General features: G+C 46.9%; 1 protein-coding gene across 10 annotated transcripts in view; it reads left to right on the top strand.

The window, feature by feature from the left end:
* The window catches only part of NHSL1 (NHS like 1), a 471,418-nt gene that overhangs the window by 360,991 nt on the left and 83,925 nt on the right, over positions 1-26,502 (top strand). Inside the window, exon 1 of one of the 10 annotated variants that reach the window (XM_078649350.1) lies at positions 24,384-24,591. The exons of 7 other annotated variants lie outside the window; for them this stretch is intronic. In XM_078649350.1, coding sequence (XP_078505476.1) covers positions 24,534-24,591 — 58 coding nt within the window. In that variant the 5' untranslated portion in view covers positions 24,384-24,533. Of the gene's footprint in view, positions 1-24,383; positions 24,592-26,502 lie in introns of those variants that run through there. 2 more of the 10 variants (XM_078649351.1, XM_078649354.1) reach the window with 2 other exon arrangements.

Below are 26,502 nucleotides of genomic sequence, written 5' to 3'. Positions count from 1 at the left end.
CTCAGCAAGTCCTCTTCATTCATTGGTCTGTTACTGTGTCAGTCACATTTTCTTCCACCCACTACAGCATGAGGCCATCGATCAGCCCACTTATGACTTTGGCTAGCTTCATTTTGTGTGGTTGCAGGCAGCCCTTTCACGAGGAGCACAATGTAGTTCCTTTCAATGTCGAGGACTACTGTGGTAATGCGTGCCTTTTGAGTCCAAAAACATATTTAGCCAGTGTTTTCTTTTAAATTCACGATGGCCCAGTAGCTTTCCCAACAGAACCGAACAAGCATTGGCAAAGTCAAAAGTCTGGTCGCCAACGCCAGACTTTGCCAATGCTTGTTTTTCTACTGGTACAGTGCTTTGTTCTTTTTTCCTTTTAATTGTGTTGTTTTTGTGACTCTTGGCTCCCGTTGTTCAAACAATTCTGCATCTGGGTGATGTGATTGCGAATCTGTGGCCTGGATTGTCGCAGTATCTGCTAATGTTGGAGATATCGGTGTATGTCTGGACACCTGAGAATCGATAGGCTTTGTGCCTTTCGGATGGCTTGCATTGATTGAGTGCTACTGTCTTCGGAATCTAGCTTTTATTTGCTTTAGAGACATCAGAATATATGTAGTAGCTTCTATATGCTCATGTTTAGATCACACCTCACCTCAGCACCTAAACCTACACATCAAACAGTGATTCCACATGCAACACGTGTCATGACAAGGACACAACAAACGCCTCGACTATCACCTTGAGCCAGGCAATCATTGCACCCATTGTGCTCATCCAAGGTCCGTCACTTTCGCTTGCAAAATGCACTTTTTTGAAAATTTGTAATTTGCTAAGTACAGAGACCTGTGGCCTCCCCTTAACATCAACTTGAGAGTGGAATTGAAATCCCAGTGAAGAATCATATTTTATTTCTTGATTTCTTGGTGGCCCTGTAGCTACATGTCTATTTCAGAGACCTTGCGAGAAGATAGTCACCCAGGTTAGATGTTCGTGAAGATTGAAAAATTGCCATCCTGCCATCTCCTAAAAGCAGCCTTAGTCCCCCATACACTGTCCAAAGCAGTCTTCAGATCTGACATTTGCAGGCTATGTGAGTAGTGTGCAGAATCGGCCATACTGCTTTTGCACTTGCCCTCACCCTCCCAGACGTTGCTGGTGAGGACCTTTGAATCGAAGAATACCTGTTTGCAGAGCTATGAAGAGCACATGCACCGTGAACAAGCTCTATGTCTGACCTCTGACCTCTAAAACATGACTGTCGAGATGAAAGAAACATTGCAGGCTCGAGTTGCACCCACGTCCGTCCACATGGACCAATCTGAGTACTGACAATTAGAGTTCCGTATTTACCCTCCCAGCAGAGTCTATTGGTCCTCTTCAGGCTACCGTTAGTGATTTGCTGACTGGCTACTGAATATTAATTAGATGGTTCTTTGCTATTGTGTTTGTCTCAAGGGAGCTGCCGCGGTTTATTCATCCAACTACGGTTTTCTGGCAGGACAAGGGGCAAGAGTTCTCTACTTAAATGTTAGGTATCTTGAGAGACACTGCAGATTGTCAAGCAATTGCAGTGTATTTTCGCAGTAGACCATATGTCAAACTAATGTCAAGTGACGGTGCCCTGTGGCCTGATTAATTATATGTAGCTAGAGTGACCATTATTTGACTTAATAAAAGGAAAGCAGCTAAAGTGGAATTTCAAACTTCACAAAAATCCTATCAGTGCCGCTAACCACCCACATGCTCTTTCTTGGTGCTTTTATTTCATTTTCTTTAAACTCATTCACAACTCCATCCACCCTGTGAGCGTAGGAGGACTCATTGTCCTCTTCACTATGCACCATCTCCTCTGCCTCTGCAATGAGAAGTATGCAAGAGGGGCAGGGCGCAAGGTCAGTAATGGACCAGTGCTGTCCTTCATAGTATAAATATCTCCTCGTCAGGGACCAAGGAAATAAAGCATGACCCATGGAGGTCACGAGTTGGGGGCGGGGTTGGTGTACTGGTGGAATTTTCAGAAGAGTGGATGGGCCTTTTGTAGTTGCCTTTAACTGGATGCCCTCACTTGCATTCTCCCAGTCACCTCCTCTGTTGCGCCAGGGCTATCACGACCATCTGTGATGAACCTGTAGGTGTATTTTCCTGATGCATCACTCTGGGATATTTTTTAACTGTTACCTTGAACTCTCATCACAATTGACAGAAAATGCTGATTTGTCCAGAACAAGTGTTGCCTGTACTTTTTGTACCCTTCGGTCCATCTCGGCAAGAGTTCCGTCCTTCGAGCGCTGCTCTGGGATAAGTTAAGAGGGCGACAGACAGGAGAATACTTGACATGAACAGAACTGCCTAGTTGTGTGCCTGTAGCATTTTATTTCAATGTGTGATAAATTAACCCACATTCATCGAATCTGCTTTTCTCGCGTGTTTCAAAATTATTGATCCTGTTATGAGGTGGGTGATTTCATTCAGGCTCTTTTGTATTTTTTCACCTCTTTTGTCGTATACAGAAGGGACCCCTTCTCCGTGTTATCACGGGTTCCATGAATAAGTGAAGAGCCTCTCTAGCTTGTCCATGGGAGAGTGAGAATGAAGAGCGGGGAGCCGGGGAGAAAGAAGCCATTGTGAGTTTTTGTAAGAAGAAGCTCTCAAAATGCCTTACCATGCCAGCGGCCCTCGTGTAGACCACAGCTTTTGTGTCACATATTCTGAGAGAGTCCCCTTCGACGGGTACAAGGGGATTAATGGAAGGACTACTGAGGCATGGTCGTGTCCATGAGACACTGGGTCTGGAGATGTAAGGTGGTGCACCTATGCCGCAGTTCTTCCGTGAACTTCTCATCCCGTCACAATGTCTATTATCACCGAATAACTTTATTATATAACTTTTATAAACTATTGTATTCACTAGATTAACACGTGCTCCATGGTGCGAAGAAGGGACGTGCAAGCATGCTACAAAACACTCAAACAAATCAGCCTTTTCAGGTTACGCAAGGAAAAGGTGGACAAGTGACATGGTTCCACAATTCTGAGTACGCAGATCCATCCATCTGCACAGTAGTCTGTAAGACGGTTTGGCTTTCTGTACGCTGCACTGCATGCCAAGAAGGTGCACAGAGCAGACTGGGTGGCAAGCGCCTTGAGACCTTGCGGTGATAAGATGCGCTATATAAAAACTTGTGACATGACAGGACATGATCGCCAGTTAGTGATATGGTGGTGGAGGAGATGCAGCCATCAGTGTAGTGCATTAGTGCTGTCCAAACTCTTGCAGAAGATGTTAGTGTTTTTTAGAGGTGTGCCAGGGCTTTAAGTGGGCCGGGTCTCTATCGGGCTCTGTTTTGCGCCCTGGCACAGGCGGTCAGTTTTTTTCCAGACTGCAGTGACAGCAGCCACGTCGATGTGCACGCGCTCACACTGCTCACTTCTCACTAGTGGAGAAGTTCACGCATGACGTCATGCCAGGTGAGCGTTGTAGGGGAAGGGAAATACTTTAAAGAGAGTCATTTTCTGTCTGGATTTCCCTTCTCTTTTTGAAACTCCGGAGCTGCAACATTGTTGTGGTGTCACCAGGGCTTTAAGTGGAAGCTTTTTCAATATTATTTACAAGCCATAGTTGCTGCTTATTTATCTTATGCAACTAACAACCATTGACAAAGCCTGTCCTGACTTGTTGTGGGTATGGTGTTACTTGTTGTATCATATATCTGGATGCAATGACAGAAACCGCAAAATACAAGTCGGGCGGCACACTATGCTATGCACAGATTTTTAGCGGACCTATTTTTAAGCCACGCCCTTAATTACATTGGCCACGCCCCTCTGAGACCCCCCACTTTTTTCATCCCACTTAACACATTGACCGCGGCGCTGGTGATTTATTAAGTGGGCGGAGTTCGGACGGCCCCGGCCGTCCTCCGCACACGCCCACAGTGACGTCAGACGGCCGGGAGCCGTCCGACGCGTGGAAGGGGTTAAAGCCCTGGGTGTTGCCCAGTGGTCCTCTCTGCACAAGTACTTTGTGGTATTCACATGCATTCATTGTGAAAGGAGTTGGACAGATCTGAGTCCACTTTCATCTTTTTCTCCCAGATCGATTATGCGTGGGCCTGTGCCTTAGCACTTTTCCCCTGGGCCCCATGCACCTATTGGTTCTCTGTGGGGGGGACATAAACAAGCTCCAGTTAATTCAGCTGACTTTGGTTTGTGACTATACGCCTACTGAGCGTGTGCAGAGGGCTAGAGAGTGAGTGCCTGCTGTGCCACCTTCCACAACTCATATATTCTTCTTTCTTTGTGGAAACCCTCAGTAGATTTTAAGACATAACTCTCGATCAGGCCTCAGCACCACGGAAACGGCCTTCCCGCAATAAACTACAACTCTTTGTTGCCAAGAGCCAGAGTGCCTGCTCAGCTCTTTTGAAAAGGAGATTGGACACCATCATTTTTTCGTCCCTGCAGGAGCTGGATGCTGGCATTGTCTACAGGGTGAACTGGGGCCGGCCAGGCTTTGACCTCGCCAACATCAGAAACCCTGGAATAACACACGCTGGCTTATTTATAGGGACCTGTGCTGTTCACAAAGCTTTAAATGGCAGTACTACTAACTATCTGTTCCACAAAGTAGCCATCCCTGGTGATCAACTGGCCCGCAAACTAGTCATCTCAGGTGACCACCTGGAACACAAACTAACCATCTCGGATGTCAACATGGAACACCAACTAATCATCTCGGGTGGCCCTCGCTCACTCCAAAATCCAGACTTATTTCTTCTCCTGGAAACCCCTTCTTTTAAGGAAGCAAGAAGTTTGAAGCCTTTCTAAGGACGCGTCCCAGGATATTTAACTTTGTCCCTCTATTGGGAGGAACCCATGTACGATAACTTTGAGAAGGATCCATCGATATTTTCCTGATGTCTCAAGAATTCTCCCTAATTATATTGAGTGGTCAGTGGCTGAGCTGTCTTCAATCACCCTGGCGCGAAGGGTGACTTCAGGACTATTTTTATGAAACTGTGTAATTCTACTCTCATTGTACTCTGCATTGTATATCCTATACTAGCTATATTTATCTTGTGGAACCACATGCCTATAAGTAAACCGCTCTGCTAGCCTAATGGGTCTGGTTTTTGCTGTGGAAAAATGCAAATAAATAAATACTGTTGACTCACCCCCATCATGCTCCTGAAATCCAGCCAAACTGTGAACACAGTCATGGGCCTTTGTGCGGGAAGGAGCTGTTGATGACCTGGCCCAAATCTGAGGTGCAGATGCTTTTAGGTTTGCAAAGCGGTGTATCATTACAGGTGCCCTGCACTAGGGAGTGTCCCATTTTGCCTGTCTGTCTTCGGTGGCTGCACTTATTGCACAAAGAGCCTGCCTTGAAAGGGGTACGATGTATGACATATATATTTTTTTAATACTCTGTTTACCCACTGGATGGTAGGCCAGTTATAATGGTGTTGGTTCACTGGCTGGTCCTACTTTTTTTCTTGGGTGAATGCTTGTGTACAGCCCAGTCAGGGGTAACCCTTGGATCAGCAGCTACTAAGTCTTTCACAAGAATGATGCACTTGTTGGCTCTTGTGGTGGGATAGACGGCTTCACCCCATGAGGCTCTATTTCGCGGGAGCAGAATGTCTCCTAGTGAGAACTTGTGTAAAAACATGGAGTTCCCCCTTAGAGGGTCTCTCTGCACTTCTAGCTGTTTCTTCTAATTTATCACTGCTCTCTCTATAGCTGTCCCGCTCGTTCTCTCCTACTCTTTCCTTGAGTCATTTTGCAAGAGCCGCGAAGAAGCTTTAAGCGCTTGCTGCCAAATATTACTTAATTAAGCCTGCACCCTCTTGTTTTCTTTTTGTGGAGTTTTACATAGCGCAAACTTGGCCCGAAGGTATCAGAGCGCTTTACATGAGCATTTCTTTACATGAACATTTGTGTTGAGGAGATTAAGTGATTTGCCCAGAATCAAAGAATGCTGAGCGTCCCTGCCGAGACTCGAACCCGTTACCCAGCTCCGAGGTCGACCGCCCAGCCTTTAGGCCACATTCTCTGTGAAATCAACAGTGTCTTATGTGCAACAAACCGGGAATGGTACCTGTGCTGAGAGGACTGATCAGAAGACCCAGACAAAAAGTAGTCCATGTGAGTGATGAAAGAGCTCAGTAGAATCCCTGAGTCGGTGGTCACCTGCGTGCTAGTGTTGTATAGAACTCTCAATATGGGCCCTCGGGAGCACCGCTGTCCCTATCCGAGGCCTCTGCAGCGGGGTTGCAACTTCTGCTGACCTTCCGTGTTTGTCCCCCGCATCAGGTGACATTCTATTCGGTATATCCTTAAAAGACGGAGGACTTGCTCCAGGAGCAGCATGGAACCTGATGGAAAAGCCCTTCGGGGAAGGAAAGGGAAGAACAGGTTTTGAGTTCAGTGCCTCCAAACTTTGGGGGCTGTGGTAACATACTCTTCTGTGAAGAAATGTTTGGTTCCCACAAGTCACGACCCCACTACAGAATATTGTTAGACATTTTTTCCATTTTATTTATTTTAAAAGTTTTATATAGCGCTGGCTTAACCAGTAGGTATCAGAGTGCTTTACATACATCCTGTAACAAGAACAGACGGAAATTGCATTAAGACATGAAGTGGGCACGTCTCGGTGGTGCGAAGAGCTCAATGTACGGGGTTTGCCTTTATCCCATGTGGTGGGAATAGTGAAAAGGAGTGGGTAAGTGAGAATGATGTGGGTGAGTTTAGGGTATCACATCTGTGTGACACCTTTGATATGCACCAGATGGTGGGGACACACTCTATGGATGTGAGAGGTAATGTTGTTATGTCCAAGAATACATTGATCAATGTCCCCTCTTCTGCATATTCACAGCCAGGTGAAAAAACATTGTTGCTCTCACTCGCGCATAGGCTGGACTCTAGAAAATCTTTGTCCCACTACTCGCCGCACCTCCAGGCCCCTCAAATTCTACACTGATCCCCACCTCTCCTTCAGAAATCAAGTGACAGACCACCTTGCACCAGCTAAACCGGTTCTGCAAGATCCCCTCCCATCCCACCCTTCAGGTCAGGCCCTGTCTCACGTCAGTCACCTCTCGGTACCTCCAGGCCCCACTAGTTCCGACAAAGGCTTTCTCTAGAGTTAACCCAACCGCCCAAAACAACCAAACACATCCCCCCCCCCCAGACCGAGCTGCATTGGCTCCCCCTTCCATCTCTCATTCAGTTAAAAACAAACCGCTTTATCTCATCTCCTTGAAACCAGAAAATCCTGCTGATAACCTGACCATCTCTGCCCCCCCCCCCCCCCGCAGGACCACGCACCGCCACACCCTGCAACAGGTGCAGATTCAGAAAGGGGAGAAAGAAACTTGAAAAGCAGCCTTATCCTACTGCCTGAGGAACACATGGCCCACCTGTTGCCACAATATCTACCTGAAACTCACCCAAGACTTGCACGCCGCATTGTCATTTCTCATTGTTGTGTGTGACCCTTCTGCCCTCCTCCTGCCGCACGTCATTATCTTGTCTTACACCAGCCTTATGTGTCACAATAGACGCTCTTGTTCGCGTCCTCTGCCACGTGCAGCGCTCTGCTCCCCTTTGGCTTGGTTCGTGGTTTAAAGGTAGAGGAGAGAGGATGTGGCGTAGCGGCCAGGGCGGTCGACCTCGAAACTGGGGAGCCGGTTTTATGTCTCGGCAGGGACGCTCAACATCCTGTGATCCTGGGCAAGTCACTTAATCTCCCCTTGCTGATAAAAAATTAAATGAATGCTCATGTAAAGCGGTCTGATACCTTCGGGTCTAGTACACACACACACACACACACACACACTCTCTCACACTCACACACTCACCCTCCCGCACTCGATCTCACACTCTCTTTTTGACAGTCGGTGTTAATGCCATGAAGCCAATGGTTTGTGAGTCTGTTGGAAGGGAGGATGCTTACCTTGGAATAACAGGGTAGGATGGGGTTTAATATATAATATTGAATGTATCATATTAGAATATGTTTTAAAAATAGCAGTTTTGCGTTGTAAGTAACATGATGTTGAATATGTTGGCATTTACTTCACCGACCTCGGGAGGATTGAAGGCTGAGTTAGGATTCAAACCCCTGACTGTGGCTTCCATCTTGATGTCAGTGGTGACTGTGTAACTGGATGTTCATGCATTTGGCTTAGTGGATTACTTTGGACCCCTCACTTCAATGGGGCCATCTATGCTCGATATTTTACCACGTGTGCAATTTATAGCTCCTCGAAGCCTGTGTGTTGGCATCAGACAGCGGTAGAGTGCGGAGATGGGTATCTTTCCTTGTCAGGGTAGCTAGTCTACAAGCTCAAATACATAGCCGGATGGAACCTCCAGGTGAAGACCCGGGAAAGGAGAGCTAAAATGTCAATAGCAGGAACACGAGCTGGACTACGATACGCAGATAAAACTCGCCTCGTGACTTCTGTCATGTCTCACACCAAGAACCCGCCCTCGGAGGGCATTTAATGGCGTCCTGTAGGTCGGAGCGGGTAAACATCGTTTACAACGCGGTGTTTACACCGCAGTGCCTTTACAACGATGCCATTACAACGCAAGTCGTTACTATGACTTGCGCTGGATGGCGCTGTTGGGCAAGGAATGTTGTAATTTTATATTCCAACACCTTCCCTACTGTTACGTGGACTGGTGTTGGAATATAAAATTATAATATTCCAAGATCCGCGCCCTCCAACGCAAGTCATTGTAACGACTTGCGTTGTAATGCCCGCGTTGTCAAGTACTGCGATCTTTTAGATCGCATTGTACTGACATACATCCGTCGGAGCACCATGAAGCCTTAACCAATAGTGGTAATGAGTGGTGCTATGTTTGTCGGGCTGAACCGAGGTATTTACGGCCTTCCAGCATAAGATCGCCGCGCTCCCGGCAGCTACCACGCAGCAGCTCTAAATGGGCATGTTTTAAGGTTTGCACCGTCGCCATCATTGGGCCTTGGCTTTCACGTGAAGGTAATTTCGGGAGGAACACGCTTCACCCTCGCCACCTGGAAGGTGGTACTTTGAAGAGTTTATCCTGCACCAGCTCCAACCCAGCATGAGAACTAACCCTTGGCGTTGGATTAGGCCGCACCAATGCAGAGGATAGGGACTGGGTAGGGGAGGAGACATATTTCCACTTCACCTGGCTCGTTATTTGGGTGAAAACCTCGGTCTGTGAATTTAGTGCTTGGCATTTCATTTAGGCTCTACATTTAGCTTTCAACGTCAGTGTCATCTTAAGGATTTTGGGGGGGCAGGTCAAGATGGGCCCTGTCTGAAATAGCTTTTCATTTTATTACCCCTTTTCTGCTAATTCAAGGCCCATGATGTCAAATATTTAATTTATTAAAGGCTGAGATGGAGAAATAGCCATATGCGAGCTGGAAAGAGAGTTCACTTTCCCAGGGGTCCCCTTTGGAAGGTGAGGGCCCTGGGGAATTGCTCACTTTGTCAGTGCCTCAAAACGTCTCTGCAACATGGTATCTTTTCTTCACCAGTTCTCAAAGAAAATATGTTTCAGTGGGATTGGTCTAAGGCAGGCTTCTCCAACCAGTAGCTCGTGAGCTACTGGTAGCTCCATCTACCTGCAAGCAGCTCTGCTGTGTGCCTCCCATCCTCCTACATTAGAAGCTTTTTTCCGAGTTGAATTATTATATTTAAATCAAAATTGAAAAGTGTGGAATTTATATGAAAATGTGAGTATTTTTATATCTTATGAACTGGGGTTTGTAGAAAAATGGTTGAATTTCAAAAATATATTTAAAACTGATATTTCTGTTTCATATAATGTAGCGTTTGGGGATATTATTACCTTGAATATTATTACCTTGGTGCCAGGTGCACTGCAGATATGGCTGATTAAGTATTACCCATAAGAAGGCATTCCGGATTGACAAAGCTATTTTACATTACTTCTGGCATTCATTTCTGATGAACTTAGGTGGTCACTGCTGGTAACCTTGCATATGGTGGACACTAGTGCGATCTTGTGTAATGTGGTCACAATTACAACTCTAATGATAATAGTAGCTCAACATGATTTTCATTGAACATAAGTAGTTCCCTTTTACAGAAAAGGTTGGAGACCCCTGGTCTAAGGTCTCAAATGACGAACTAAGATCTCGAACGCTCACCTGCTCTGGTGATTTTTTGATCGCAGGTAGGGGATTCAGGGCATCTTGCATGTGACCAACCTAATACTTTTTGCCTTCTCACCTCTCTCTTATGGGTGGGCAGGAAGTAGATGCCTAGATCTGCTCATCAGGGTGGGTCTGGCATCATAGAAGTGAGATGAGCATTTTGTGCGGGCAATTTTGGGTGTGGCTTTTTGTCTGTCCTTTGATCCCACACTGGTCGACACTGCGGCGTGCAGTCCCATCCACCCATTCCCCTAGAAAGAGGGAGATTAGTTCAGTTTTTTTGTTGAAGATTTGTTTAGATGGGTTACCAGGCCACAGCAACAGGTAACTCAATAAGAGATGCACACTCCATGTTCACTTTTATTACGGCGCAGAGTTTGGCAGACAGCAATGTCTATTCCTTGAGGGCGTTGACACTGAGTTGGGAGTGAAGGCTAACGGTTCTGACAGACGTGTACAGTGTGGGAATGAACTCCTGGTCCTATAGTAATAGACAACCCCCCTCCCCCCATTAACCTGGTGGTTGGAGGAGTGGGGCTGTGACAGGTGTCCAATTAGACAGAGGTCAGAGATTACCTTGTGGGGTGCAGGTGGTTTCATTTGCGGGGTTTTGCTGTAATCAAAGTGGGGAATCTGAGTGCTTGTAACCAAGGATTTTAAATAGCCTGGAGTGTGATGCCTGCGTACATTATGAATCTGAAGTATTAAGTTATTTTGAAATTGTGGCAAATTTTGTAATATCATGTTTTTTTTAATTATTTCCATAATGTAAGATGACAGCAGTGCTTAATTTGAGCCTGTGTTTTCTGGTGCTTAGAACCGGCACTTAATTGTCAACACGGCACTGACCACATGGTGGCGCTGCTCATCTAATTTAGAGATAAGCAGAACAACAGTTGTTTATGAATACAGTATACCTTAAAGATAGCTTATGCCATCCTCCCCATCCATTCCTTTAACTTTGGGGGCCTGGAATAATCTGAACTGTCGCACTTGCTGGCTGTAGTGGCCTCCTGGTCAGGGCCCTGGCACTTGTTATTTTACAAACCAAGCACTGAATGACAAACATGGTTGTGTGCTGCGTTTTGTTAAGTGAATACACTTGACCTGTGTGTGCCCAGAAAGATAACTAATCGTGTCATATCGGAGCCTCGGTTTGAGTTGGAGGGGGCAGGCTCTGTAGTGGGCGCTGCCTTGGCCTGTCTGCCATGTGCAGCACCAGCGAGCCTGTGAGCGGGAATCACTCGCAGAGTGGCACCAAGAGAGGCCCTGGGTAGACCTGGCTGCCCCACAGCTTGCTGGCAGCAAGCGCCCTCTGCCGGGAGACTCTGGCACGAAACCTGGTGCTCTGCTGTGGTATACTGTGCAGGTGTCCAAGCTGAGCAGTTTGAGGGCATTTGTTGGCATTTGTTAACAATGTGTGGCAAACACTGGCCGTCTGGCACATGCCTGTTAGAACCCTTTTACTACTTCCCTTTCTTATGAAAAATCTGGACTTTCTAACGCTGGATCAAAAAGTTACATGAATACATTATTTCGACGCTAAGAGCTGATCATCCGATAACCTCTCTTTCATGTCCACTTCAGTTTATGACCCACTAAGAAAGCATGCTTGTAAACTCCGCAGGCACACAGTAAGTATAGGTTTCTAAATAGCTAAACCCATCCTTTACCCGCCTCAGTGCTCCCTTGAAGCTGTTCACCATGGCTAGAGCAGCTTCGACGTGCTCACAGAGGAGCGTTCTTCCTGCATTGGAAAATAACCGTCCGAAGACTGTGTTTTGAACTTGGAGACACTGTTTTATCAGCCAACATTTTCCTCGTGTTACACAAATGGCACTAAATAGATTCAAAGTGTTACATTGTGTCGTAGATGTTTTAAATAGCGCCTATGCCACCCGTCGATCGATTCAAAGCGCTTGCAGTCATTTCAATGGTGAGACTAGGTAAGGAAGTTTACAGCACATTGTCCTCAACCGTGAATACTAGGCAGTGCTTAATTTGTAAAAAAAACAATATATATATATATATGTGCCAGGGCTCTCCCCAGAAGACTACTACAGCTTGCACCACACATTGCCCCTGCTATGCTGCTAATATGGAACTGTAACTAGTTACTGATGCCCGTTTTCATATGCCCCCCACCCTGAGTTCAGCAGTGGGCCACATTTTCATTACAAAGATTGCCGGGTACAGGTGCTTTGGGTACAGCCTTTTCTCACAGATCTGGCATGTCTGTCCTAGAAGGATCGACGGAAACCTATCTGATGGACACCGCGGCTAATTTCTAGGGGGAAAAAAACTACATTCTGTGGCTCTCATCAGGAGGCAGCTTGCACCAGCCCATTTCTCCTGTTAGCACTGCCTAAAACAGAAGCAACTACTAACCATGAAAGTGGGGAGCGTATGTGGCGTAATGGCCAGAGCTGCCGACTTCAGGGCTGGGGAACCAGGTTTGAGTCGGTCGCCTCAACATCCTATGATTCTAGGCAAATCACTTAATCTCCCTGTAAATAAATGTGTCCTTTGCTGGTGTTGGGTGATTAAGTGCCAGTAGTGAGCACCAGAAACCACCTACCCAAATTAAGCACTCGATCGCAACCTGCTCTGAAGTGGGCCTCCTCACATGCTATATAATCAGGGTTGCTAGAGTTATACAATTTTGCAGCTACAGTCTTTTCTGAATAACTATGAATTTGCTACAGTTGCCGCACAATCGCTCTTCTGCAGATTTCAACAACAAAAAAATTCTATCTCAAACGAATCAAAAGTAACTAAGAACCATGCAACACGTGTTGCTGAGCAGGAAAAGGGCCTTCGCAAAGATTGATTGGCCATCGCTCTATTGCTTATTTCTGCATTTGGAGGTCAAACTAGTACTAGTGACGTGAAACGTGCCTAGATTGTGTTAACGTGCAAAAATAACGAGTTAATACTATCAAAAAAATGTGCAGCATTATGCTGTAGTAAACTCTGCAGCTTGATTTGGTCCTCCCCAGCAGCATAATTTCAGTGGCCCTGTATATAAGGACTGTCCTGCAAGACCACACAATAACTATCTGTACAACTTTAATTGGTGCTCGTACAAATCATCCTGTATCGCAGTGATACTCAAAGTACGGCCCTCTTGACCTTTACGTGCAGTTCCCTGGTGGACAGCAGCATGAGCTGCTGTTTAGTAGCTGAACACTAATATTCAGAAAAAAATGTTAAATACATAGACAAACATTTATTAACCTTCAAATAAATGCATGCCCGTTTCTTTAACGTTTATTTGACCTCCTTACACAATTACTGACCCACCCAGACCCCCTACAGCCACCCTTTATAGGTTCCGGAGTGGCCTGCTACTCGCCTGAAAAGCGCTTCAACACCCATCAGGGGTAACAAGTGCTATATGAATGCAAATCTTCTTCCCCTTTTATCCATCCGCTATCCTTCTCACTCCCAAGTAACAGACTAATATCCACCACTGAAATGTCCTCATATTTCACCATATTAATTCACCACTAATCCTTTATAGGCTCCCTGAATAGCATGCGTCAACAAGCGAGCGATAAATAAATACAAACCTTTTTTCCTCCTCTATCCTTCTGCTATCATTCCAAATCCAAATAACTGACAGCCTATCCACCACTTAAAATGTACTTGCATGTTTCACTATACTAATTCAACACTAATCCTCTATGGGTCCCGGAGTAGCGTGCTACCCGCCGAAAAAGCGCTTCGACGCCTCGTCAGGGGGTAGTAAGCGCTATAAAATTCAATTACAATACAGTACAATACTTTGTGGCCCCATGGCACGTGTCTGTGAGTATCCATGCTGCACCGGAACCCCAATCTCCAGTTACTGTCCTTGATACCTGTGCAGCTGACCCTGTGTGAGAACCACTGGCTCCATGCATTTTCTTCATACAGAACGAATTCCTTCTGAAAAGCTTTGGGATTTAGACAAATGGCTCCCAGCGCTCTGCGATGGCTTACAGCGACAGTAATGTATGTGCGCTGGGCTCAGAGACGTGAAAGGGTCAGGCAGCCAATGAGAAATCAATACTGAACTTGAGCCTCACCTTGGGAATAGAGCAAGCCTTGAATGCTGTTGGAGGACAGACCCTTCTTTCAGTTCCACCTTGATTGTCAGTCATTCTTATCTGGGCGCTGGAAGAAAAACCTGGAAAATAACATTTAAAAAAGACCTTGTTTAATTGGAGCGCACTACAGAAATAAAAAATTAAAAAAATGTTGAACTGAAGCATGTCTGCTGATTATTTTGTCTCTTGCCTACTCTTTTGGCAAACATTTCTTGCCACGAGCTCCAATGCGCTCATGTTTGCATGCATTAGAATGGATGCGTGTGCCAGCGGAATGCTTCAGGCGCCATTTTCTTTATCAATAAAAAAACCAAAAGTACTATGTAGGAGGTAACAGAGCTCCAGGTAGAGAGTGGAATGGGAAATGCAGCACACGAAGGATGGAGGGAGAAGCATAAGAGGGAGAGAGTAACACAAAGTGCTGGGGAAGAGATGAAAGAAACAAAACTGAGTGGGAGGAGGGAGAGAAACACACAAGGAAGACAGCTGGAAAACACATTCACTCTTGTGGAGTGCTTAAGCAAGAAGAAGGGAAAAGTAGTTCCCTAAAAAGTGAGCAATGGAAGGACACAAGTAAAGAGGAAATGTGGAATGGCCGTGGTCAAACACAAGCTAGCCAAAGCAAGCTATATGACCAGAAGCAATCATATCAGTGACAAGCTAACCAATGGTATGTGGTGGGCGGGTTTAAGCCCACTGTAAGATCTTTGTAAATTGACGATATGTCTTTTGCAACCACACAGCATGTACTGTGTGGCAGGCTCAACATAAGAATGGGCATAAACCTTTGTTCTGCATTTGCTGACTATTAAGAGTTCAGCACAAATAGCGCTTGGACGTGCAAATTTGCAACCCCTTTTGGGTGTGCTCCCTCTAACCCCTAACTTGTTTGCTGGGAGCAATAGTGACCACAACCATGTGTAAAATATGAACAAAACAGGGGTGGAAAGAATTTCTGCAAATAATATTTTTTAACTGTTAAACCCTAAATTGGGCAGAAAATATGACAAAGTACTTTGTACAAATATCGCTTCTGCACGTTAGTTTTTTTGTCCGATTTAGCACTCAACTTGTAGAGAACTTTATTGAAAATTAAGTGAACATCGGACATTTAAAACTCTTTATGTAGATAGATCTATGAGACCCAGCAACAACAAATAACCTCCCTCTCTTAAGTGCGCATTTTCTGGTATTAAATTCAAAGATCAGGAGAAACTCCGTCTGGTCTCTGGAGCCCAAGCAGAAGCTCTCCTTTCTCCCAACATCCAATCGATAATGCAGATCAATGACTCGTAGTCTTACTGGTTGCATGTCAGCCATGTGCTGCTGAATAAGATGATCAACCAGTCCTTGTCAGATGGTCATAACATGTTTGTGGCAACCTGCTAAGTTGTTTGGCGATTGTTCCGTAGCAAGAACAGCAGTTTGTGGAGCCATCTTTTAAGAATAGATCTCTTTCCACACCATTTCTATTCATTGTTTTGCTGCCATAAGCATTTTCCCTCCCAGAACTCTACCAGCCCCAGACAGTCCATGGCTTGTGGATGGTGAAGCCCCAACAATACCACCCCCTGCGTTTCTCTTCATGGGTGGCCCAAGACACCTTTTATTCCGCCCAAATCATTTTTTCAGATGCCCCTTAACCTTGGCCACACCCACCATAGGTGTAAGTTTGTACATATACCTTCAACATGTATCAGAGGCTCTGGCTGCAAGGTCGCCTATTGTTTTATGAACAAGAAATCTTCCTGTTTTGCCTGAATGTTTTGAATTTTGTTTTTGGTTTCTTCGTGATTTTTTGTTTAAATTGTCACCTTGTCACACTTGTTTGTGTATTGCCTTGGATACAGGACTGTATCCTACTGGACATTGCGACTGTCCTGTGACAGACAATTCACTCACTTAGTTGTATTCAATTCCCTATCCGGCTGGATAGATCATATAGACTCGACTGTGTTTCTATATTTATCATCTGTCTTTTAAATTGGTTGCTTTAACAAGGACCATTGTTCTATACAGTTTACTGATACCCTAGGTCCTTGGTTACTTTTAGGGTTCCCTTGTCTATTAATACTCGTCTATTGTTTTATAGCACGGCACTCTATGTGGGGCCCTTGTGACATGCGGGGAATATCCATCCACAGATGCTCCCAGTCATTGTCCTAAGTACCCTCCCCAAGGAGCGATGGTATACCATTTGGGAGGATTGTTTGTGCACCTCCGCTTCTCCCTTTCGCAATGTATAGACATTAGATATGACTCCTGTAGAAGAATCCCATGTTGTCAAGAAGGAGTCCTTAGATTGAATCGCCCCATGACATACATATATATGGGCTTATGGCGACCTATTTGCCTCAGTTAGAATAAAATTGAATGTACACCAAGCAAAGGACTTCATTTTTCCCCTGATAAATATAGCTCATCACAACCAGAAATCGCTCTCCCTCCATCTCTGAGATGCTGCGTTCTGTAATGCTAGTATCAACTCCGGGTACAGTGGATGTGTGTTCGAAAGTGTAAGAAGGAAAGAAGAATCCACAAAGTACTTTTCTTAAACAAGAACCATAGTCTGCCTTATTCCCATTAGTTTGGTGGTTGCTTCAAAGTTAAAACACTGTGCCTTGGAAGACTGCTTAATTGAACTTGCTTCATTAAAGATATCTTAAAATATTTTTTTTCTTTTTTTTTACCATTTAATATGGTAGTTGCTTTCCTGCCGAGTATGGGACCATGACGAGCAGTATACATTCATCGAGGCCATCCGTTGAGGGGCTTCGTCTGGGCCTGCTCTGTTCTTCTGGATGTAGTTTATCCTACAGTTTTTAGTTCTCAGATTTTACCCCAGCCAGGTAGACATCTCAACCGCATTTAAGGAAATGTGATCTGTTGGAGAGCATCATTCTTTATCCCGCTTTCCATTTTTAGAACATGGTTTCTGTAAACTAGTTTTGGAGATCCTGAAAGATTAAAGAATAAAAACTAATGGTTTGTTGTAGTGTTCTCATTGGTTTTACACAACATGGCCTTGCAATGTTGCTGGTTTAAGATTTCACTTATTTGTAGGTCTCGCCTACCAGACTGCTTAGAGCCCACCCATTGCTTAACGTTGGTTGGCTTTGTCACTCATTTAATTGCTTTTTGTCAGATTTTTTGGGCTTTACTTTTTCTTGTCTTTGTCCCTCCTCTGGAGTGTGGACGCATTTTTTGCTGATCACTCTTGAAGTACTACTTTTTTCTTTTTGGTTAAGCACTCTGTGAGAGTGCATGTGTTTTCCAGCTGTCTTCTCCCTTGTCTCCACTTCTGTGCTCAGTGTTTTTCTCACTTGCTTGTGTGTACCGCATCAGCGATGCGGTACAGCATTGATAAAAACCATTGGAAAAACCAATACGTCCCAAAGGTGAAACCTATGGACTTTGGCAATGCTTGCTTTACCTTAAATGTTCCTTTTGTGATGAAAGGTGTTTAGCTACCAATTGGGCGATGTACATTACTCCTAATGAGAATGTTACATTACCTAAACCAGGCATTTGAAGATTGTCTTTGACGTGATCATAAATTCTAGCTGCATTTAGTGATCATGTGGCCCCTTTTTTCAGTTTGACTTCTTGGTGGCCATTTCTTGACAGAGAAGATTTTGTGAGTTTCAGGATTGTTCTGTCACATAATTAGCTACACACAGAGACAAGATTACCCCCCGAATCTCGCATTGTTGATTGCAAAAGCTTGAGACTATTCACAGTACAGACTTGAGGAGGTCAAAGAGTTGTACAACAACATCGCAGTTGAAACTACACTCTTTCCTTCGTGTGGTTTGTTACTTCTGGAGATCTACTCCACTTCAGTCTACTCAAACAAGACTCGATGATAACTTTGGTTGCCCATGGGAGGGCTTTTTACATCTCCCATTAACTTCAAATTTAAAGATGGTCCTTACCAACAAGGCCGAATCAATTTCCTCAAAAATAAAACAGTATCTGTGGCTGTAATAGGCATTTACCCATGAGAGAAATCTGCCAAACAGCCCCATGGGCTTCTATGATAAAATTCTAGCAAGATACCTCAGTGAGTTCAACAGCTGCTGCTGAGATGTGTGTGGATACCCTGCATGATAAGCCTTTGAATCTTAACTTTTCCCCCGTCCTACTGAGGCTGATGAATTGGGTATCGCCGAATTGTATGATAGACGCACCTGTTAGTCATGGGTTACTTAAATGGTAACAACTGATAGCAGGCGCTTTAGAAAAAGTAAGTGATACACAGTCATATCAGTTTAGAAAGTTTCTCCCCGGGCTCACCCTGTGTCCTGAGATTGGACATGGGTGTGCGTGTTAGTCATCCAGACATCCGTGGTTCGTTGAGTCACATGCACTTGGTGGCACTGCCAGGCAGACCTAGCCAGATCATTTTCATGACCGGAGTAATCTGCAGAGACTATTTTTAGCCGCAATTACGTGGCACTTTTACTGCCCAGTGTGAGGTGCAGCACTTTTGGGTACCCAACTGCAGTAACATTGGGCTACGTTAAATCGGTAGAGTGGAAACTTGTCATTTCTACTGGGCGGATTTCTAAACCAGCTGTTGAGTATATGTCACCCCCATGAGTCTCCTTTTGCTGGGCCTGCCAACCCTCCAGCAAGGGCCGCTAGATTGAAATGAGAGCCTGGTTTACCTTTGGGCCCGTGCTACCAACAAATGGCCTCAACCCGGCCTTAGGACCTGTGCTTTCATCCAAGCAACCCTCCTGCACTTCTAGGTCACTGTTTCTTATGCAAGAAGGAAAGGAATCTGTCTGTCTACAGCTGTATTGACTGACTCCCCTGTTGTGTTCTCTGTGACACGGGTATCTCTGCCCCTCCCCAGTGCATCACAAACTCGAAATGTGCGGTGAGTCTCCTTATCGGATGGTAGAGATCAGTTCCTAACTCCTTGTTCCCTAAATCCCAGGCCCTTCGTAGGTCACAAAAAAGATTTGGTTAAGGTTGTCTCACCCACGTAATGTTGCGTGCTTCATCATTGGCCACCTCATCCCACCCTGGTAAGCTAGTACGGCCAAGGCGGACTCAACCCCAATAGGTGGAGGAGTTCTTCAGATATATTTGTTATGTGGATTTCACTGGGGTCCAGTTCTAGCTTCAAAATTCCTTAAGGTATAGTACAGGTATGTCCTTTATTTGGTCGTACCTTGAGTATGATTATAAGAAAAATAAACGATTTTACGACTAAGGGTATTGAGGCCCTGCCATATTTGGAAAGGGCCGACATGTTTCTGCTTACTCAAAGTTTTAATGAATTGATGAGGGACCTTCCTCAGGGCTGTCGACTTACGTTCATTATTGTTTTATTGAGGATAGACAGTAATTTCCTACTTATCCATGTTACATCTTTGTGACGTAGCGCACTAAAACATAATTAGTGCTTTATGCCACCATCCTACATGCTTGAACGGTAGGGATTGAACAGTTATCAAACACAGCACACCTTTGTAGGGTGGCACTACAAATCACTCCCACACAAACATGACATGCATATCACAGTGAAGCTTTGTGACAATTCTCAAGCATGCTAATGTGTCATTTCTTACCCTGGTTAGAGTTACGCTTAACTTCATGGTCTGTTCTGGAGCAGGTCGCTTGTTGCTGTAGTCTCGCGCTTCATGTCTTGAAACTAGCGATTACTTTCTTAGTAAAAGACAGAGAAGTTGTACTTTTGTAATGTCTTGTTGAAAGGATAAGCCTATTGGCTTTTGTTATATATGTGACTTTGTTGAAAAGGTGAGTGTATATAAATGCATTGGGGTTAAACCTAGGGCTGTATTAGTAGCTTTAGGCAGGGCTTTGTCTGGGATGAAAAAACTGGGGAGGGGGGGATGCTATCTCAAATGGGCTTGGCCGATGTAATTAGGGCGTAGTTTAAAACACATAAGCTAAAAAAATCTGTGCTTAGCACAGTGTGCCGCCTGACTGGTAATGTGCTGCTCCTGTCATTGCATCCAGATATATAATACAGCAAGTAACAATACACCTACAGCAAGCCAGGACTATTGGCTGTGCCCAAAACTATTTTAAAAAATGGTTGTTCGTTGCATAAGATAAATAAGCAACAACTACGGCTTCGTTGCATAGAATATTGAAGATGCTTCAACTCTGAAATGAGACTGTGAAAGAACTATTATGAGTCTCTTCAAAGTTGCATCACAGGCAGTGAAGGGCAGGCCCGCAACACCCATTGGACTCACCGGGCTTCAGCCCCCCCTCCCCCCGTGTGTGGCAGCCCAGGATGAGACAGATCCCGGGCACACACACAGCCACACCCGAACGTTTCACAGGTGTTTAAAAGAACATGTGAATGTTAATTAGGCATTGCTGTTGTTTCACCCCTTGTTGGAGGCCCTGCTGCTCCACTCTGCCTACTGATTAAATGTTTAGTCCCCTCGAAAAATTCTTAGCCCCCCCCCCCCCTGAAATTTGGCTCTAGTTGCGCCCCTGGTGAAGGGTGGCACTGCTGCAGAGTTACGATTCTGTGTTCACCGTGAGGGTGAGGGGGGGCAAACATGGAGAGCCCGATAGGGACCATCTCGGCACCTGCTTTTTATAACTAGCACCGGCAGGACCCGGCCCACTTAAAGCCCTGGCTTTAGGCATTCCAGCCAACCCATAGGGTGCCAGGATATCCATAGGGTCTCCTGGCGAGGAGCCGATATCGCGGCGGAAGGGAAAACGAGTGGAAAACCACTGTAAATAGTGGTTTTCCAGCTCGTTTTCCGAGGCTTTGAAATGCCGATGTCTATTAAGGGGTGTGAACACACCCCAGGACATGGGCACCAGCCTCAGCAAAGTTGTTTGGGGAGGGGGGGTGGTGGGTTTCAAAATTGCCTGCTATGTACTTACCGGCAGGACGCCCTGCCCCCGTTATTTTAAAAGTTTTATATAGCGCTAGCTTGACCCGAAGGCATCAGAGCGCTTTACATACACACACGGTGAGATTGTTCATCGAGATATGGGTTGCTTGGGTATCATTCTCACTCACAGCCATAAAGGTACAAGTAACAAGTTATCATGAGTAGAACCTGGCCCGATTTCTATTCAGAAGCCTCTCAGGGAATTCATCTCTTCTCCCAGTGCTTACGCGCCTGATGCTATATTGCCTATTTATTTTTTGTGTGATGTGAACCCGCCAGTGCCCGCTGTAGGCACCATCTTGTATGTAGGGCTAGGAGATGGACGGAGCTGAGCTGGTGCCCTCTCCCCTCCCCCTCAGCAGGGGGATAGATCCAGTGAGTGTGAATAGCTGAGCCGGGCCCTCTCCACACACCATCATCCCCCTGTGCATTGAGTGACAAGGGCTCGGCCTGCACGGGCTCAGAGGTCAGGTGTCCCCCTCCCCTTCTCAACCCATTAACAATGCAGGGCTGTAAATGTGTAGGGGGCTGGGCCTGCATCCCTAAGTAAATACGTGAAATGGCCCCCTGTGGTCGTGTCCACCAGCAGTCCTGCTGTGCGCGGCCCGGCGCCCACTTATGCACGCTGCGAGGAGGCCGGCCTTAGCCGAGGCCCGCGGGGGCTCACTGCGGGACCGACACCTGTCAGCCGAGGCTGGGAAACGGGCCTGAGGACAGCGGTTCGACCTGGGCCCGCCATAGTCAAGGGGCCTGCTTCTCTGGTAAGCGCTGCATGCTGAGGCGAACGAGTTCGCACCATTTCTTTTTAAAAAGACCTTTCTCACCTTCATAGCGACCACCAAAACGTCATCTCCAGTAGTCGCCTGATGTAAAATGTTTGTCTCTTGACAAATTAAGCTCCATGGTTTTCTTGCAACTGCAATTAGAACGGGAATTACATTTCATAGATAACATCCATACTTCATAATTGCATAGAAAGTAATTGTGAAATATACCGGTTGCTTGCTTGTGGCACACTCTCTGTTCTCTTCAGAGTGCTGGCAGGGGAGTGTGTGTGGGTGTGGTGTGAAGGAAGGAAGGACCACCACGGGAAATATGGGGGAAAGAGGGCATCCCCGAGAGTAGCCTTTAGATATTGGCCTGTTGGTTTATTTGGTTTCTTGGAAAGCGCGTATTCTTCCCTTAGGAAGCTTTAAGGCGCTTAGAGGAACAGAAGAGGGGAGGATAGATAGTATTAAGGAAGAAGGGAACTTGTTATTTTGTCAAGCGTATTTCTTTAAAGCGCTTGTGTAGCCATAACGCCCCTTCAAAGCAGCGTCGGACTCAAAACAAGGCGGGAGCGTGAACCTGGTGTTAAGCAGGGCTTAAGTGGGATGAAAAAACTGGGGGTCTCTTAAAGGGGCGTGACCGATGTAATTGAGGAAGTGGCTTGAAAACACCCGAGCTAAAAATCTCTGAGTGCTTAGCATAGTGTGCCACCCGTCAGGTATTTTGCTGTTTCTATCATTGCATCCAGATACAAGAAGTAACATTACACATACAACAAGCCAGGACTATTGGCTTTGCCAATGGTTGTTAGTTGCATCCGATCAAATTAGCAACAACTATGCTATTGTCGTATATCGTTTTGAAAATGTTTGCCTCTTCGAAGTTACCTCAATGGCAGTGAGGGTGGCACTGCTGTAGAGTTAAGATATTTGTTTTATAAACCCTGAGGGTGAGGGCAAAAAATAGAGAGGGACCCGTCTCGGCACCTGCTTTTAAGAACTGCCGGGGCAGAGCACCGGCTAGACCCGGCCACTTAGAGCCCTGGTGTTAAGCAGTGTCAGCGGCACATCATAAAGTGAATTGCGTCTGGGCGCTCTCCCTTCCGGCTGAACTTGTGTCTACTCTATAAAAGTCTGTCAAGCCCTAAGAGGCAGCGCGTCACGCATCTGGATCTGCTTTACAGGCCGCAGTGACCTTTGAACTCCTCCTCTCAGCTGTGCCGATGTGTCCTTCCTTGGAAGCCACGACGCTAGTGCTCAAAGTCTGTAATAAACTGATGTCATCATTGTCATAAACAATCATAAAAGCCGGGACTGACTGTAGCCTTTCGAAGGGGCGGGGCCGCCTCCCTCCAGGCTTCTCCGGAGCATCATGTGCGATGGGACTCGCGCGTTAGGTGATATTTACCGTCCATCATCACATCCTTAGCACCATACCTGGTGGAAATGGCGCACAAATACACGAGCACGGTATCTGTTCACAGCTGGCCTGACAATAGCTAATTTAAAAAGTTAATTACGGCGCATCAGCAGCCGCTGATGCGCCCTATTGACCCCCTGTCCTCTCGAGTGTGGGTGTCTCATCCTGCCCCCCCCGGTCCCTGGGACAGTAATCTCCCCCTGCCCTCACCGGCGTCTTCCACAGTGTGTCACGGTCCCTAGGGCGAGGAAGGACATGGGCTACCAGCTGGTGGTTGAATTATAAAATACAGCAAGCATTAGGTTTCAGTGGGCGTCACCGGCCTCCGGTGCCACTGCACCTGATGAACTAATCGAAGCCACTCCCCTTTCTGTCCACGTGGAATCGGGTGTAGTTCAGAGAGGGCAAGAATATTTTGGGGGCACCTGTTTGAAACACCCATGGTTTGTATCCGCCATATTTTGCTAATTCAGCCCTGTGTTGCCGAATAATTAATTATATTTTGAGGATTAACATACAAAAATACACAGAAGTGATTCAGAGCGAAAATTAACTTTCCCAGGCCCCCCTGGGAGGTGTGGGCCCTTGCCCACTTTAACCACGTTGGAGGTCTGCAATGGAATCCGCTTTAGGGCATCTAACAGACATGAATTGCTAACCATTGCATTTCAGGAAGGAAGGCATTGTTTACAAACTGTGCCTCCCAGATCCCGGGGTGGGCTGTGCTTTCACACACCTCCGGAGAGCCACCCCTGAACACCATGAAAGGGCTCTCACTTCGAGGGAGCCCCGTGTGTGGAGCGGTCCTTTGCTTTTAAAGCGCCTTGCTCTTAAATGCCCCGTTGTTGGTGGCTGTGGCGCTGCCGTGCAGGGCGCGCGCCCTTGGTTCCGACTCGAGCAGATTGAGTTTGGGCCCGCGTGGCCGGCATTGATGCTCGCGCCCCTCCTCTGTGGGCGGGGCCTGCCGCCGGGGGCGGGGCCTCCCGCAGCACCGAGCGCGCCGTCTCCCCGCCCCCTGCCGGCGCGGGGCGGGGCTGCAGCGGGGCAGAGCCAGAGCTCTTCGGCTGCAGCCGGGCGTGTGCAGGTGGAGCGAGGGCGGCGGCTGCACCCTGTCCTGTCCGGACTGCCCCCAGCGACCCCCGCCCGTCCCATGGGAACCCCCGCGGCGCAGAGATGGTGGTCTTCATCAACACCAAGCTCAAGTCCTTCATCAAGCTCTTCAAGAGGAAAGGTGAGTGCCCACCCCCCTGCCTCACCTTCACCACTCGGGGGCTTCGGGCAGCAGCCTCCGGATACTGCAAGCCTCCTGATTTCAGCAACAAGCCCGGCTCCTCATTTCAGCAACAAGCAGCGCTCCTCATTTTCTCCAGGCACCTGTTCCATCTTTAAAACTCGCCCGCGTGTACGGCTCCTTGTGCAGTTGTTGCAGAGGCATCCGAGGTCAAAACTAAAAGCTGCGTTAACCACTTTTAGATGCCCGGCGCGTCTCTGCGTCTTATGCAGGAGTGGCTGGTGGGAGTTTAAGATGCAGGAAACGTGTTCTTTTGTGTACGTGTTTTATTTAAGGATTGCTTATTGTATTTGGAATATTAATGTTGGATCTATTGTAAATGATGCTCGATTTAGTTAATTGCACGCGTTTAATCTGTATTTGGAGTTTGCATGCACACAATGTATTTAATCTGTAGTGCTTAGAAGTCCGCCGAGGTGCTTGCATTGAGTGCGCGGTTCTCACGATGCCAGAAGCAGGCTGCTGGGGCGGCCGCTCGCCGCCCTTGTTCCACAAGTGTCTGCAAGGACTTTCTCCTTTTGTATTCTCACTCAGACCTTTTATTCACACACTGAGAGAAGCCCTGGAAAGGGAGCGGAGGGTGGGGTTGGGGGGGTACTGGGGCTCCATCGGCATCCAGACTCCGAGGAGTGGGGGTGGGGCAGCACCCAGGCCCCTCCACCCGTGTCAGGCAGGAGGGGGAGTGTTGGGGTCCTCCCGGGTCCCCTCCCACGTGCACCCCGTGCCCACCCTACGCACGGACAGTGGTACGTCGTAATGCCCCTTTCCGAGTTTTAATGTTTAAACAATTCACTTAAAGGCGTATTTATGTTTTACAAAATTCTGCAAGGATTTTAGTGGAGTTTGCCCTCTGATTGAATGTTAGTGTTTGCTGGTTATGAGGAAAGAACGGCACCTGTGGATGCCCCCGGTATGCAGATTCGTAGTGTTGTGTGATTGGTGGGCAGAGGGATGCGGAGGGTGCCCAGAGACCTGCGGTGCCCCCACGGAAGCGCCCCGGAGACCAGACACCGCTTCAAAGCCCCAGCCCCACAGCTGACGCCCATCAGCATCCTCCCCACCGCCACCTCTGCCTTTGAAGGCGGATTTCCTTTCCTTTGTTTCCCTGGCACCTGTCTGAGCTCCGGTAACTCCAGCAGCCAATGACAGCGCCGGATACAGAGCGTGGCAGCCATCCGTGGCACAAAGAGCCTCGAAGAGCACCCCACGTGCTGTCGGGGGTATGAAGGGGTCCTCGGTGCCCACGCAGGTGATCTGCGGTCCGCCGCGTGCTCGTGCCTCCCGGATGTGGAATATCCTTATTGCCATGATGAGCAACAGTTCCGTTGATGCACGTGCATATTTTGATAAAATAAGTTTATTAAAATCTCCGTAGCTGTCTTACTTTAACTCACAAAACCACGGACATCTGAGTCTCTACCAGTGCAGTTATGCTCTCAGCCACCCCCACCTCCTCACTACCCGACAGCATCCTTTATTTAACATTTTACGTTCACCTGCCTGTCCCAACCCATTCTCTTGTCTTTTGCTGTTTGTCCTTGCTGGCACTCTCTTTAACCCACTGTCTCTGCTCCTCATGGCCAGGCATTCTCTATTCCAGCACCCTGCCTCTCTTATGCACACCCAGCTTTCACTTTCGAAGCTCCACCAGCTGCAGGCCCAACTCCAGCATGTCTCGCCTGCTCATGTGCTGCTCCAATCGGTCCATGCCACCACCCTGCTGATGACACACACCCTTTGTGCCCTGTAGGTCCCAGCTTGATTGGCGGTCTAGTTTTACGGTGTATGTGTACACTGCCAGGCCCGTGGTGGAATATGTTGGGGCCATCACCTTTTCGTTTAAAGTCATAG

This window comes from Lissotriton helveticus, chromosome 6 (assembly GCF_964261635.1).
Source record: "Lissotriton helveticus chromosome 6, aLisHel1.1, whole genome shotgun sequence".
Lineage (NCBI taxonomy): Eukaryota > Metazoa > Chordata > Amphibia > Caudata > Salamandridae > Lissotriton > Lissotriton helveticus.
The sequence above is the reverse complement of the archived record's forward strand: the minus strand, read 5'-3'. Positions and strand labels throughout refer to the sequence as shown.